This window comes from Muntiacus reevesi, chromosome 18 (genome assembly GCF_963930625.1).
Source record: "Muntiacus reevesi chromosome 18, mMunRee1.1, whole genome shotgun sequence".
In the NCBI taxonomy this organism is placed as follows: Eukaryota; Metazoa; Chordata; class Mammalia; order Artiodactyla; family Cervidae; genus Muntiacus; species Muntiacus reevesi.
In genome coordinates, this window is record NC_089266.1 from 20312926 (window position 1) to 20327103 (window position 14178).

At 54.4% G+C, this 14178-nt stretch overlaps 1 protein-coding gene across 8 annotated transcripts in view; it reads left to right on the plus strand.

Annotated features, from left to right (window-relative positions):
• Positions 1-14166, plus strand: part of LOC136148894 (zinc finger protein 385C) — a 56507-nt gene extending 42341 nt beyond the window's left edge. For 2 of the 8 annotated variants that reach the window (XM_065908515.1, XM_065908511.1), the window contains exons 3-9: positions 3766-3914; positions 5768-5878; positions 7457-7622; positions 10676-10969; positions 11728-11924; positions 12242-12352; positions 12844-14165. In XM_065908515.1, coding sequence (XP_065764587.1) covers positions 3766-3914; positions 5768-5878; positions 7457-7622; positions 10676-10969; positions 11728-11924; positions 12242-12352; positions 12844-13080 — 1265 coding nt within the window. In that variant the 3' untranslated portion in view covers positions 13081-14165. Of the gene's footprint in view, positions 1-676; positions 1470-3765; positions 3915-5767; positions 5879-7456; positions 7623-10675; positions 10970-11727; positions 11925-12241; positions 12353-12843 lie in introns of all 8 variants that reach the window. The other 6 variants (XM_065908508.1, XM_065908510.1, XM_065908509.1 and 3 more) reach the window with 6 other exon arrangements.
• Positions 14167-14178: the final 12 nt, after the last annotated feature.

The following is a 14178-nucleotide window of genomic DNA, read 5'->3' on the forward strand; positions in this document are numbered from 1 at the left end:
CACTGGGGACATGCATACTCATGTAGCGCTGTCCTAGGTACTGGCTTTATGAGTCCTGGGGGCTGGTGTGGGGGTGGGGGGGTTGGATCTCATCCTACCAAGAGATGAGAGACAAACAGCATGCAGCTGGGGCCCTGGTTAACCCGTGGGCAGTCAACCTATCAGTTAATCCCAGAGCTGCTGAGCAGAGGGAGACCCCCAAGAATAAGGTTGACTGGGGCAATGCTATAGAGAAATTAACAAGACGCTTTAGAATCTTTATGATTCCTAAAGCACTTTTACATTTATAAACATAACAACAAAGATTACATGGACGGGAATTTCTGGAGGTCTTATGGTTAAGACTCCAAGCTTTCATTGCTGAGGGCCTGGGTTCAATCCCTGGTCAGGGAAGTAGATCACAGAAGCAGTGTGGCATGGGTTAAAAAAAAATTGGTAAGTCACAACAACCTTTTAAGGAGATTGGGGGCAAGTATTAGCCTCGAGGAAACAGAGATGAACAGAGAGGTGAAATGATTCGCTCACGGTCACACAGCCAGTAAGTGACAAAGCCAGGATTAGTTCCTAAGACTGTCCAACCCCAGGCCTGTGCTCTATCACCCCATCCTGTCTGCCTCCCCTTCTCAGAACAAGCCTAACCCTGTCCTCCCTCTTTTTCTCTCCCTGGCTGTCCCAGGTGGCCATCGCCAGTGTCTTGCACACAGAGGCCCGTCAGCGCCTGAAGGCATCCCCGTATGTGGGCCTGGTGTTGGACGAGACCAGGGACTGGTCTGAGTCCCACAGTCTGGCCTTGTTTGTCACTTCGGTGTCCCCCTGCGATGGCCAGCCTGCCACCACCTTTCTGGGCAGTGTGGAGCTACAGGAAGGCGAGGCCACTGCTGGCCAACTCCTGGACATCCTGCAGGCTTTTGGCGTGTCTGCATCCAAGCTGGCCTGGCTCAGCTCAAGCCTCCCCAGTGACCGCCTGGGGAGCGTGTGCCCGCAGCTCCGGGCCACCTGCCCACTGCTCACAGAGCTACACTGCCTCCCTGGCCGGACAGACCCCAAACCCCCTGCCTACCTAGGTGAATATGAAAGCGTACTGGATGCCCTATTCCGCCTGCACGGCGGCCCCAGTTCTCACGTGGTCCCCGAACTCAGGGCGGCACTGGACCTTGCAGCTATTGACTTGGCAGGACCACGGCCAGTGCCCTGGGCCTCCCTGCTGCCAGTGGTGGAAGCTGTGGCTGAGGTTTGGCCTTGCCTGGTGCCCACCCTGGAGGCCTCTGCCCCAGCCTCACCTACCACAAGGGCGCTGGCCCTCGCCCTTCGCCAGTTCACCTTCGTGGCCTTCACCCACCTCCTGCTGGATGTTCTGCCCTCCGTGCAGAAGCTGGCCCTTGTCCTGCAGCCAGAGGAGCCGGATTTGGCCTTGCTGCAGCCTCTGGTGATGGCAGCTACAGCCTCCCTCCACGCACAGTGCAGTTCAGGTGGGGCGCGCCTCCAGGGCTTCCTGCAGGAACTGGCATCCTCTAGCCCCGATCTGGGCCGTGGCCGCTGCACCTACCGTGGCGTGGAGCTGGTGGGCTACTCTGAGGCTGCGGTCCAGGGCTTGGAGCGGCTGCGGGGAGCCTTCCTGGACTCCATGCGGAGGGGGTTGCGGGACTCTTATCCCGGGCCCTCTCTGGACGCCGTGGCCGCCTTCGCGGCCATCTTCGACCCCCGCCGCTACCCGCAGACCCCCGAGGAGCTGGGCGCTCACGGCGAGGGGGCACTCCGCGTCCTGCTGCGCGCCTTCGCCCCCGCTGTGGTGCGCCAGAGGGCGCTGGGCGACTTCGCGCTCTTCAAGCGCGTGGTGTGCAGCCTGGGGCGGCTGGGCCCGCGGGCCCTGTGCACCAAGCTGGCGTGCGCGCACTCAGAACTGCACGAGCTCTTCCCCGACTTCGCCGCCCTGGCCGCACTGGCCTTGGCGCTGCCTGCGGGCGCCGGCCTCCTGGACAAGGTCGGCCGCAGCCGGGAGCTGCGGTGGTGGGGGCCGGGCGGGGCGGGGGAAGGACGGGGCGGCCCCGCGGTGAAGATCGCGGTGGATGGGCCGCCGCTGCACGAGTTTGACTTTGCGCTGGCGGTGGAGTTCCTAGAGAGCGGGTGGGGCGAGGGCCTCCTGGGCTCGCAGCTCACCTGAGAGCGGCCTCCTCGCCTCCGTCCAGCCAGTCCGGGGCCCCTGGGCTTGCTAAGGGCCAAGCCAGATTTGACCTAGCAAGCTTGCCTCCTAACTGTGGCCTGCCACCCACCTTCCCCAGGCTTCCTCGGCTCAGTGGGATGTGGAAGAGGAGCTGGGTCGGGGGTGCGAGTGGACGCTGGGGCCCGAGGGCAGAGGTGCTAGGGTCTCGGGCACCCAAAATACCACTCCTGACCTTTCCAGTTCTGCGGGGAGTAGTTCATCCTTTTCCCTCTGAACTCCACTCAGGTTTGCTCTAGAAAAGCTGAGGGGTCTTGGTTGGAAGGAGGAAGACAGAGCCTCCGTAGTTGAGGGGTTGAAGGCCAGGAGACTGGGTCCTTTACTGTTAGCCCTGCTCCTAGCAACATGTCTTCTCCTCAGATGTGACTGGGGGAAAAAACGTCTTTGTTTTTGACACACAGCAGAGCACCCTTTCTGTAAAAAAGCTCAAGGGAAGTAAGAGGTTCCCTCTCCACCAACAGGCTGCCTGAGACTTTTCTGTATTTGGCCGTGTACTTAGACATCCACTCCAGTATTCTTGCCTGGAAAATCCCATGGACAGAGGAGCCTGGCAGTCTAAAGTCCATAGGGTGGTAAAGAGTCAAACTAGACTGAAGCAACTTAGCACACACATAGACATACATATTTATCAATGTGAAATAAATCTATCCTAACCTCCCTAGTGTTAACACACAAAATCTAAAAGGATTTCTTTTGGTTTTGCAACGACAGGGTTCAAAAAAGTCCCAAATGGACTGAATTTATTTCTAATTTTTTTCTTCCTCAAAGTCTGGTTGTTCTCCAAGTTCCTAACCTTCTCCTGCCCTTGCCTCAGATCTCTCTCTCTCTTTTTTTAGCAGTGCTGAGATTTGGGATTTTAGTTTCCTGACCAGGGATTGAACCCAGGCCCCTGCCTCAGACCTTTAAGACCAAAGACTGTATAAACCACAGTGCTGGACTGGTTGACCCCAAGGACCAGCCTCAGGCCTGACCCAGGGGTGTTGGAGGGCTTTTTGTCTCCAGGGGAGAGCAGTTGGGGCCTCACCAGAGTTGGGGAACACATCCCTTCAGATTCTGGGGGGTTTTCTATCCCCTCTGTCAGTCCTTGCTGTGAATGCTGTGGGGGATCTGGAGGGGAGTAGTTAGTGAGATGGGAGGGGGCTGGCCTCTCCCCAAGTCTCCTAGGTTTGGGTTTAATTTGCAATAAAGTGGAAACCCAGTGCATCATGCAGTCTCCATGGTGGTGTGTGTGTCAGGGGCCCCCCCGACTCCCCTCTGGGGTTCACTGGGGCCATAATGCTGCCCCTGTGGGGGGGGGGTGTGGTCATCCTTCTGGGCTAGGAGCCTGGAACTGTGGACCCTCTGCTTCCCCTTCCCCAGTGGTGCAGGGGAGAGGTGCAGAAATGGGCTATAATCACCCTGGGTTTAGCCAGCGCTGCTTTGTGGAGACAGGAGTTTCTGCCCTGGCTCCACAGCCAAGAAGCCCATCAACCTCTTGTTCTGGCTGTGGAGGGAGGAGCGAGCCCTGTGACTCCCCGTTTCAGACCCTGACCTTCTTCCTCCTGCAGCAGGCCCGGCCTCCGGAGCCCCCAGCCCGCTGCTGGCCTCCCTGGCCCTGCCCACCAGGCCTCTGCAGCCCCCGCTGGACTTCAAGCACTTGCTCACCTTCCACTTCAATGGCGCCACCCCGCTCAATCTCTTCCCCAACTTCAGCACGGTACGGGCTGGGCGGGCGGGTGGGGGGAGTGCAGCCCAGCATGGGGGTGGGCTGGGAAGGTAGGCTCCCAGGGGCCGGCTCTCAGAAGCTGGGTCCAACCAGGAGCAACATCCCCCCGAGTGACCAGGTGCTCCCAAAATGGGGCCCAGCTCCTCCTTAGGCCAGAATATCCAGGATGCTACCGTCCTCTCCCCTATCAACTGCTGCTGGGCCTGGAGGGCCTGTGGACTGCAGGTTTCAACGAGTTTTCATAAAGGGGCACCTGCCGATGATCTGTGTATGTCTGTGTACCTTTCTGTTTTAGTTTGTCTCTATAGAATTTTGTGTATTTGTAGGTGTGAGTTTGTGCACGTGTACTTGTGAACTCTTTATGCCTGCATAGTTGTCTTTATTTAGTGTATATGCCTGGGTATCTGAGAGTTTTTTGTGTCCACTGTATATGTGTTTGGTGTGTGTCTGGCCTCTGCGTGTATGTTTTTAATATGGTTTGGGTGATTCTAGTTTTGTGGATGTGTGCCATTGGGTGTGCAGGTGAGTGTGTATCTTTCTGCTTGTTTCTGTGATTTGTAACTGCCTGTTAAGTTTATGTGCTGTGTGTCTGCCCACTACTAGCCTGTGTACTAGTATTCCCATGTATTTCCATGTATGTGTGTAAATCTGAAATTTACTTCACTATATGAGCTATATGATCCCTTTTTAAAAAAATTTGAAAGATCAAATGTAATCATTGATGAGCCCCAGGCCATCCTGACAAGATGGTGGGAAATTCCATCTAATCACCCTTGGGAGCCCGTTCCTTCCCACCCTCCAGGGTTGTACAAAGATCCTAAGGAGCCTGAGACAATTGGGGGGGCGGTCCTCTGGTTCTCAGTCCCCACTGTCACTTGCTGACATGCTCACTGTTCAGGCACATGGTCCTTACGAGAGGGTCAGTCTGCTGCTCTCATCACCGGGGGCCCAGCAGGCCGTTCTCCCCCGAAATCCTGTTCCGCCTACCACCCACCCACCTCAGCCCCCAGCCGTGGGTGCTGTGAGGGTTAGAAACTTTCTCTGGTCTCAGGGAACTTTCTGAAACCATGCTCTTCTCTCAAAGCCTGTGTTCTCCTCTCTCAGGAAGGTTTGGAAAGTTCCTCTTGACAAGTAAGCCCCCAACGACTTCTGCTTTTGACACAACAACCCTGCCCTTGAGAAAGGGAAACATAAAGGCTTGGTTTGATAGAAGAAACAGAAATTATTTAAAACAAGGAAAAGAAAAAAAAATACAAATTCATATTCCAGGGAAATGACCCTACTATTCAGGGAACCCTCTGGCTTCCACCTGCTAACCCTGCTCGCCACCCCCAGCCTGGTCCCCCACTGCCCTGGGCTGTGGCTCTCTCTCAGGCCCTGGGACAGCGGCAAAGCTGATATAATAAGCTTTATCTCCCCTCGCCCACAGGTCCAGCACAAGACTGGGTTATGGGAGAGGAAATTCCAAATTCCCTTCTCTGCTTCTCCCTGCCCTCAACTCTCTGTACACGTAGATGTGATTCTCATGAATGAGCGGAAAAAGAGACCAGAGGGGCAGCAAGGGAAGCCAGTGTGGTCACCAGGCCATGGTTCTGTTTCTCAAGATCGCAAAAGTCACATGGCCATCCCCCTGCCTCCTAGCAGAAGCCTAGGCCATCTAAGAAAGTCAGCCAGGGAAGAGACTGTTTCTTTTTTGGTGTCTAATATCCACAGACATGGGAAATTTCTTCCTATGGGCTGACCACTGCCCTCCTCCATAGACTTTAGTTTTGGGCAATTAGCACTGCCCTCCCTCCTTACTTAGCTGACCCCACAGTTACTATGCCCTCCCACCCCCTCCACAGATGGACCCGGTCCAGAAAGCTGTCATCAGCCACACATTTGGGGTCCCCTCTCCCCTGAAGAAGAAGCTCTTCATTTCCTGTAACATCTGTCACCTGAGATTCAACTCAGCGGTGAGAGGGAGTTGTGGAAACAGGCTGGGGGGTTGCTGGGCAGGGAGTGGGCTGGACCCTGGGCTTTCAGGTCTTTCCTGCATGGAGGAATAGGGGTGGCAAAGGGACTGTGGTCTGTATTTTCTGTCCTTCGTTGAGGAAGAGCCGCTCCTGGCCCTTTATCCATCCCATCCTCTCCTCTCTCCAGATTCCTGTGCCCCTTTCCAGCCCATCCCTCTGGGATTCTGTTTTCCTCCCATATGCCTCTCTCCTGTGTTCTGGAACCTTCTGATGAGAGCAGACTGCCCTTCCCTACTCTGGGTCCCAGGGGCCACAATGGGTTCTGGTTTGGGGCTGAGTTCTTAACACACCTGAGTTCACAGAATCTGTTCATGTCCATCCTCTTCATTAGTTCGCAGGATACATCAGTGAGATGGTTCAAGGTCCTATCCTCAGCCTCATTTTTCAGATGAGGAAACTGAGCTTCAGAGAGGTTAAGTGACTTGCCTGAGGTCACACAGCTGGTAATTAGCAGAGCTGGGATTTGAATCCAGGCCTGGCTGACCCCATAGTCCACATACTTCCTAGCAGGGCCTGCCCAGAGAGAGTAGGGAAGCCTCATTCTGGCCTCCAGGGAAATGTTTGCCTTCTGTCCAGGCAACTTCTGCAGTTTGGGAGATGCTGTTGGCAGACCTGCTCTTGTAGAAGAGCCTAAGGAGAGGCCACAGGGCCTTGTCGTTCCTACTTTGGGGAGCAATAAGCAGGAACTCCTAGTGGACAGGCCAGATTTGGGGGTTCCTTCCAGGCTTTAAGGTTACGTGAGTCATGCAAGTGATGGACAGAGAGACTCATTCTGATAGAGAAACCATATATTTTTCATGCTGGGCCCAACACAGTGCCTGGCAAGCAGCAAATGCTCAGTAACTATTTGTTAAAAAACACGTACAGAAGGATGAATGATCTGAAGTGTATGTTCCCTAAAGCATGGGGACTGCTCTGTTTTCCCACCCATGCATTTATAAACCTAGTAACTAATATTCACTGAGCAGTTATTCTCTGTAGTAGGTCCTTGTCATTCATTCCTGGGTTGGGAAGATCCCCTGGAGAAGGGAATGGCAACCCACTCCAGTATCTTTGCCTGGAGAATTCCATGGACAGAGGAGCCTAGCAGGGTATAGTCCATAGGGTCACAAAGACTCGGACACGACTGAGCGACTAACACTTTTGCTTTCACTTGTCATTCATGTTCTCATTTTCATTCTCACAACCCTATGAAATCAGTGTTATCATCCCAAAGCTTACAAGTCAGGAAACTGAGGCTCAGAAAGGTGAAGTGACTTGTCCAAAGATGCACAGCTACAAAGGCACCGAGGCAGAATTGGAAGGCGGTGGCGGTTTGCCTGGGAGCTCACATATGAGAATGCATTCTGTAACCCTCGGGCCCACACACGTGCTGTGATGACGATGACAATGGCAAGGATTTGCTCCCTGTGTGGCCAGAGCCCTGCCTCTCTCTGACCTGCCCGCTATGTGCCAGCTCATGGATGGGGCAGGTAGACTTAGCAAATGAATGGTGACCCCAGGCTCTCCCCTCCCCAGAACCAAGCCGAAGCACATTACAAAGGCCACAAACATGCCAGAAAACTCAAGGCTGTTGAAGCTGCCAAGAGCAAGCAGAGGCCGCAAACCCTGACCCAGGATGAGACGCTGGCGTCCCCCACCCCGACTCCGGCTGGTGGAGCCCCTGAAGAGCTGCGCAGCAAAGGTCAGTCCTGAACTTTTGTCCCGCCCCTGTCCCACTCCAATTCTAGTTTCCGACAAGGGGTGGAGCGCTTTCTGCTTATTATTATTCCCACTTGTGTTGGAGTATACCATCTGTACACGAAGAGGCACACACCACATGGAAGAGCATCTCAGATTTTCCAGCCTGAATCTGCTGAGATGAAGAAACATGTCACAAGCACCCCAGAAGCACCGCCCCCCACTCCTTGGGCCCTCTCCCAGTCACTGCCCTGTGAGCTTCCTAGGCCTGGGATAATGAATGACCACAAACTGGGCGGCTGAAAGTAACAGAACTGTATTTTCTCAGTTTCTGAAGATCAGACCTTTGGAACAAGGTGTCAGCAGGGTTGGTTCCTTCCCGGGGTGCAGAGAGAGAGTCTGTTTCATCCCCCTCTTCTAGCTTCATGGTTGCCAGCAATCCTTGGCCACATTATGACCTTCTGTCTCCACCCTCACATCACCTTCTCCCTCGTGTCTGTGTGTTCATGTGATCTTAGAAGGACACCAGTCACTGACCTCGGGCCCACTCTAGTCCAGTTTGATCTCATCTTAACGAATTACATGAGCAAAGACTCTGCTTTCCAGATAAGATCACATTCGGAGATTCCAGATGCACATGTTTGGGGGTGATGCTATTCAACCACCTATAACCCTCCCCCAGGGTAACCATGAGCCTGAATTTTCTCACCAGAGATTAGCCTCACCTGGTTTTGGTTAATGACATACAGACGGTTCCCAACTTCACGATGATTTGGATTATGATCTTTTGACTTCCAGGGCTTCCCCGGTGGCTCAGTGGTAAAGAATCCACCTGCAGAGCAGGAGACATGGGTTCGATCCCTGAGTCGGGAAGATCCCCTGGGAGAGGGCACAGCAACCCACTCCAGTATTCTTGTCTGGAGAATCCCATGGACAGAGGAGCCTGTTGGGCTACAGTCCATGGGGCCACAAAGAGTTAGGCACGGCTGAAGCGACTTAGCACACAGCACACATGGATGAAAGGGATATGCATTCAGTTAGATACTGGACTTCCAACTTCAAATTTTGATCTTTTCTGGGCTAGAGATATACGGTACATACTCTTTTTTTAATTGGTGTATAATTGCTTTAGTGTGTTGTTTTCAGTTTCTCAGTCGTGTCCAACTCTTTGCAACCCCATGGACTGTAGCACGCCAGGCTTCCCTGTCCATCACCAACTCCTGGAGCTTGCTCAAACTCATGTCCATCAAGTTGGTGATGCCACCCAACCATCTGATCCTCTGTCATCCCCTTCTCCTCCTGCCTTCAATCTTTCCCAGTATCAGGATCTTTTCCAATGAGTCAGTTCTTCGCATCAGGTGGCCAGAGTATTGGAGCTTCAGCTTTAGCATCAGCCCTTCCAGTGAACATTCAGGACTGATTTCCTTTAGGATTGACTGGTTTGATCTCCTTGTAGCCCAAGGGACTCTCAAGTCTTCTCAAACACCACAGTTCAAAAGCACCAATTCTTTGGCGCTCAGTCTTCTTTATGTTCCAGTTCTCACATCCACACATGACTACTGGAAACACCGTAGCTTTGACTAGACGGACCTTTGTCAGCAAAGTCAAGTCTCTGCTTTTTAATAAGCTGTCTAGATTGACCATAGCTTTTCTTCCAGGAGCAAGCGTCTTTTAATTTCATGGCTGCAGTCACCACCTACAGTGATTTTGGAGCCCAAGCAGATAACAATGTTGTATTAGTTTCTGCTGTAAAAGGAAGTGGATCAGCTCTATGTGTACATATATCCCCACCCTCTTGGACCTCCTCTCATGCGCTCCTCATTCCACCCCTCTAGGTCACCGCAGAACAGCGAGCTGAGTTCCTTGTGCTCTACACAGGCTCCCACTAGCTCTCTGTTTTACACTCGGTAGTGTATGTCAGTCCTCATCTCCCAATTTGTCCCACCCTCCGCTTCCCATTTATGTGCATGTGTCCATTCTCTACCTCTGTGTCTCTATTCCTGCCCTGCAAATAGGTTCATGTGTACATTTTCCTAGATTCCACATATATGCATTAGTATATATTTGTTTTTCTCTTTCTGACCGACTTCACTCTGTATGACAGAGGTACATACTCTTTTGTGATGTTGGACAGCCGCAGCCACGTGACCGGCAGGGTGAACAACTGACACACAACCATTCTGTGCCCATGCAAGCAATGTGTTTTTCACTTTCAGCACAGTATTCCATAAATGACATGAGGTAGTCAACACTTTATTACAATATAGGCTTTGTGTTAGATGATTTTGCTCAACTGTAAGCTAAGGTAGGTATTCTGAGCATATTTAAGGTAGGCTGGGCCATGCTTTTATGTTCAGTAGGTTAGGTGTATTAAATGCATTTTTTAATTATGATGGGTTTATTGGGATGTAACCCCATTATAGATTGAGGAAGATCTGGAGTATGTAGGTTTTGCATCTGGCTTCTTCCATGTTGTTGTGTGGCCGTGTTTTATCCTTTTTCATTGCCATGTAGTATTCCATTGCTCACTATTTTTTCACTATTCTCCTGTTGATGATTATTTGGATAGTTTCCAGTTTCTGCTGCTAGGAATAGTGCTCTATGAATATTCTAGTACATCTTTTTGGTGACTTCCACTTATTTAACAGTTAGCTAATAACTGTAGATTATCAGGACTGGGTGGGCTCTCTGAGACCACTGGGCCCAACTTTATGATTTCATGTGGGAAAGCTGAGCCCAAGTCTGCTCAGTGATTTGGTGGGGAGTCTGGAATTCAGTGCTGGTCATCCTTACACCAGGGGCCCTCCACTCAGCCATGCTACCCCCAGGATGTCTGTGCTTAAAATCATGGTCTTGAGGAACCTCCCTGGCAGTCTAGCTGTTAAAGACTTCATGCTTCCACTGTAGGAGGCATGGGTTTGATTCCTGATTGGGGAACTAAGATCCACCATGCCTCATGCAGCCAAAAGTTAGAAAAAATAAAAATTTTTTAAAAAGTCATGGTCTTGAGAATCATCTTGGAGCTTGCCCTCTCACCGAAGCCTTCCATCTCCCCAGCAGTTCCTGCGGCCCCTCCTCCTGATCCCGAAATCCAGTCACCCCGGAGTCCAGAACCCACGCCCAGGGAGCCGGTCCCCTCAGACCTCTTGGATGCTGTCTCCTCTTCCTCCTCTTCGTCTTGCCCACCCTGCTCCCCAGAGCCTGGGCCAGAGGCCCCAGAGCCTGAACCGGCGGCAGCTGCTGTGGGAAGCGGTGTGAGTGGGGAAGGCAGGGGTGAGAAGGGGCGCCTCTACTGCGCCACATGTAAGGTGACCGTGAATTCTGCCTCCCAGCTTCAGGCTCACAACACAGGTCAGTGCGCCCCGCCAGCTTGAGTCCCGGGAGGAGATGCCCCTCACCAGATGTGGGCAGACTGTGGCTTCTGGGTGGGCACTGTGCTCGAGGGCTGGCTGACAGAGGTGCTGTGCCCAGTTGTGAGTGGGCAGGCACTTGGGGTCCTCCAGCTAATGCTTGGGGAGGGAGGATCGGGAAGAGAAGCCTGAAGCAACAAGATCTGAAGGGTCCCCACAGAAGACGGGAGACACCCCCTCCATCTTTCCTTGGGTCAGACCTGGGGGAAGGGGTTGGGATGAGAGTCAAAGGGAAGCCGACCTAAAGTTTACTCTGCAAGGAAGCTTCCTTGAGGCATGAAATGAACGCAGCTGGGAGGATCTTTGGGGCTTCCCAGGTGGCACTAGTGGTAAAGAAACCCCTGCCAATGCAGGAGGCATGAGAGACGTGGGTTTGATCCCTGAGATTCGGGGAGATCCCCTGGAGGAGGACACGGCAACCCACTCCAGTATTCTTGCCTGGAGAATCCCACGGAGAGAGAAGCCTGGCAGGCTATAGTCCGTGGGGTTGCAAAGAGCCAGACACGACTGAAGTGACTTAGCATGCATGAGAAGACCTTTCAGGGGAAAAGAGAAACTTCATGTGGCTGGAGGGGCTGTCGGTGTCAAGCAGCCTGGAGGCTTCAAGGGACAGCCAGGCTGACCTGGCTTGGAGGGGGGTCTCCGTGGCCCTGCAGCCCCTCTCTGGTGCTGACAAGCTGTCTCCTTTCCTTCCGCCAGGAGCCAAGCACCGGTGGATGGTGGAAGGTCAGCGGGGTGCTCCCCGCAGGGGCCGGGGCCGCACGGTGCCCCGGGGAGGAGCTGGACACAAGGCCAAGAGAGTGACAGGGGGCCGGGGGGGCCGGCAGGGGCCCAGCCCCCCGTTCCACTGTGCTCTCTGTCAGCTCCAGGTCAACTCAGAGACCCAGCTCAAGCAGGTGGGGCAAGTGAGGCTGGGATTGGGGGTGGAGCAGAGGTGAGGGGGTGGGCCCCACGCGGGGCGGGGAGGAGAGAGCCTTCGGGGAGAAGGTGGATGGAGCAGAACAGGGGGCAGGTGGAGAAAGAGGTGTGACGCTCAGGGGGTGGTGAGCTCCTGGAAGGCCAAGGCCAATTCTTGCCTCCCCTTCCCAGGGCTGCTCCAGGGCCAAGGGGATTAGGTGTGTGAACAGAAGGGTGAGCTAGCCGAGCGTGAGAGAGTAGTTTTGGGGTCCCTGGGTTCCTCGTCTTGTTCCCAGTCTCTCTGTCCATCCATTAGCACCTGAGCAGCAGAAGACACAAAGACCGTCTGGCCGGGAAGCCCCCCAAGCCCTCCAGTCAGCACAGCAAGCTGCAGAAGCACGCGGCACTGGCTGTGAATCTCCTCAAGGTATCGGTCCAGGTTCGGAGGGGAGAGGGCCGGCCGGAAGGGAGGGCAGGCTGGGCGGCGGGTGGTGGGTCAGGAAGGAAGTCTCCCCGCCCCATCTCATGGAGGCCTGGGCAGGGAAAGAACTGGGGTTGTGTTTTTGGTTGTCTTGGGATCTGCCCAGAGAAATTTCCGGGGAGGTGGGCCCGGGAAAGTCATCTCAGGGGCAAGCGCAAGGGGTGGGCGAGCATCTCCTGGAGACCGTGTCCACCCCCCACTCCCCCTAGGCTCCCCACTTGGCCCATCGCAAGAGTCTCCTCCCTCTGGACAGGACGACAGGTGGTGGAGAAAGCCCTGTGGAATGAATGTGTGGGGGTGGGAAGGGAGGAGGATTTAGGTTTGGAATCCTGAAAGTCACGTTTTTCCTGCAGCAAAAGGTCTAGGGGATGGGGCCAAGGGAGGGGAGGGGATTTTCCTGGGGTCAAAGACTGTGTCCATCCCTCTTTTCTTTGCAGTCTAAACTGGCCTTGCAGAAGCAACTCACCAAGACCCTGGCAGCCCGCTTCCTGCCCAGCCCGCTCCCTACCGCGGCGGCAGCCATCTGCGCCCTGCCAGGGCCCCTGGCCCTCCGGCCTGCCCCCACAGCGGCCACCACCCTCTTCCCAGCTCCAATCCTGGGTCCGGCTCTGTTTCGCACCCCAGCGGGAGCCGTTCGCCCTGCCACGGGACCCATTGTCTTTGCCCCCTATTAACCCTCCCAGCAGTCGCCTTTGCCCACCACCGGCCCTGATCCCTCTCCCTGAGATGCCTCAGTTCCCTCCATCCCTCAGGAGAATGCCTCGTACAGCCTCGGGGGTCCTGCCCAATCTAGGAAGAGCTGGGCTAACGCTAAGAGTTGCTCTGCCCAGCCCTCAGTCTGCACTGGGGACTCAACTAATGCCACCCTGGCCCACGGACCATCCATCTGCACCCTCCCTGCCTCTGGTGTCTAGGGCTAGTCCTGGTCTCCCCTCCATTTCCCATCCTGACTTACGGGGAGCAAACCGAAAAATCCAAAGATCTATGCAATAATCCTAGCCCCAGTCCCATGGTGCTCTCATCCCCCCAACTCAAGACCTACAGCCATGTGGCCAGAGGCCCAAGGAATCTGACTTTCTCCTAGCCTGAGGACAAGACTGTGACCTCTATTCCCATGCCCTGCAGGGAGTGGGGTGGGGGTGGTCTTCCCTATCCACTGGATTCCCCAGAGAATCACTGGCGATGATGGAGGGGGTCTCCAAGCAGGAGTGGGTTCAAGGCTGCCTGGACAAGGGTGTGGTGGAGGACCGTGGAGGAGAGAGGGAGCAGCACCAAGTGGGGCAAAGCCAAGGGGCGGCTGGAGCCGCAAGCTTCTGGGGTTTTCACCTGCTGACAGGATGAGGTGATGGTGATGGTGATGTTCTGGCTGGGCCGTCTGTAATAGAGGAAATGACCAGTCCCACACACGTTCTCCCCTCTTAGCCTTTCATTGAGTCTTCCTGAACCCCAGCTCTCGAGGGGGTAGTGGGGTGACACTGGGTCTCCCTCAGACTATGGGCCCTCCTGACACCAAATCCACCCCCCAGGGCTGCCCTCCAGTTCCTCACTTCAAACTGGCCCCCAGCACTCAATTCAGCTTTCTCCCCAGACTAGCAACCCAAGCCCCCCTCGCCGTGAATCCGAGTGTTGGGATCCACGCTCAAGACCCATTTTCGTGCTGTCAAGATTACTGCCACCACCCCAGCACTGCCACCCACCACCCCATGATATGGGACTTCGCCAGTATCTGCCTGTTATCTTTTTTTTTTTTAAGCTATTTCCAATGGGGGGTA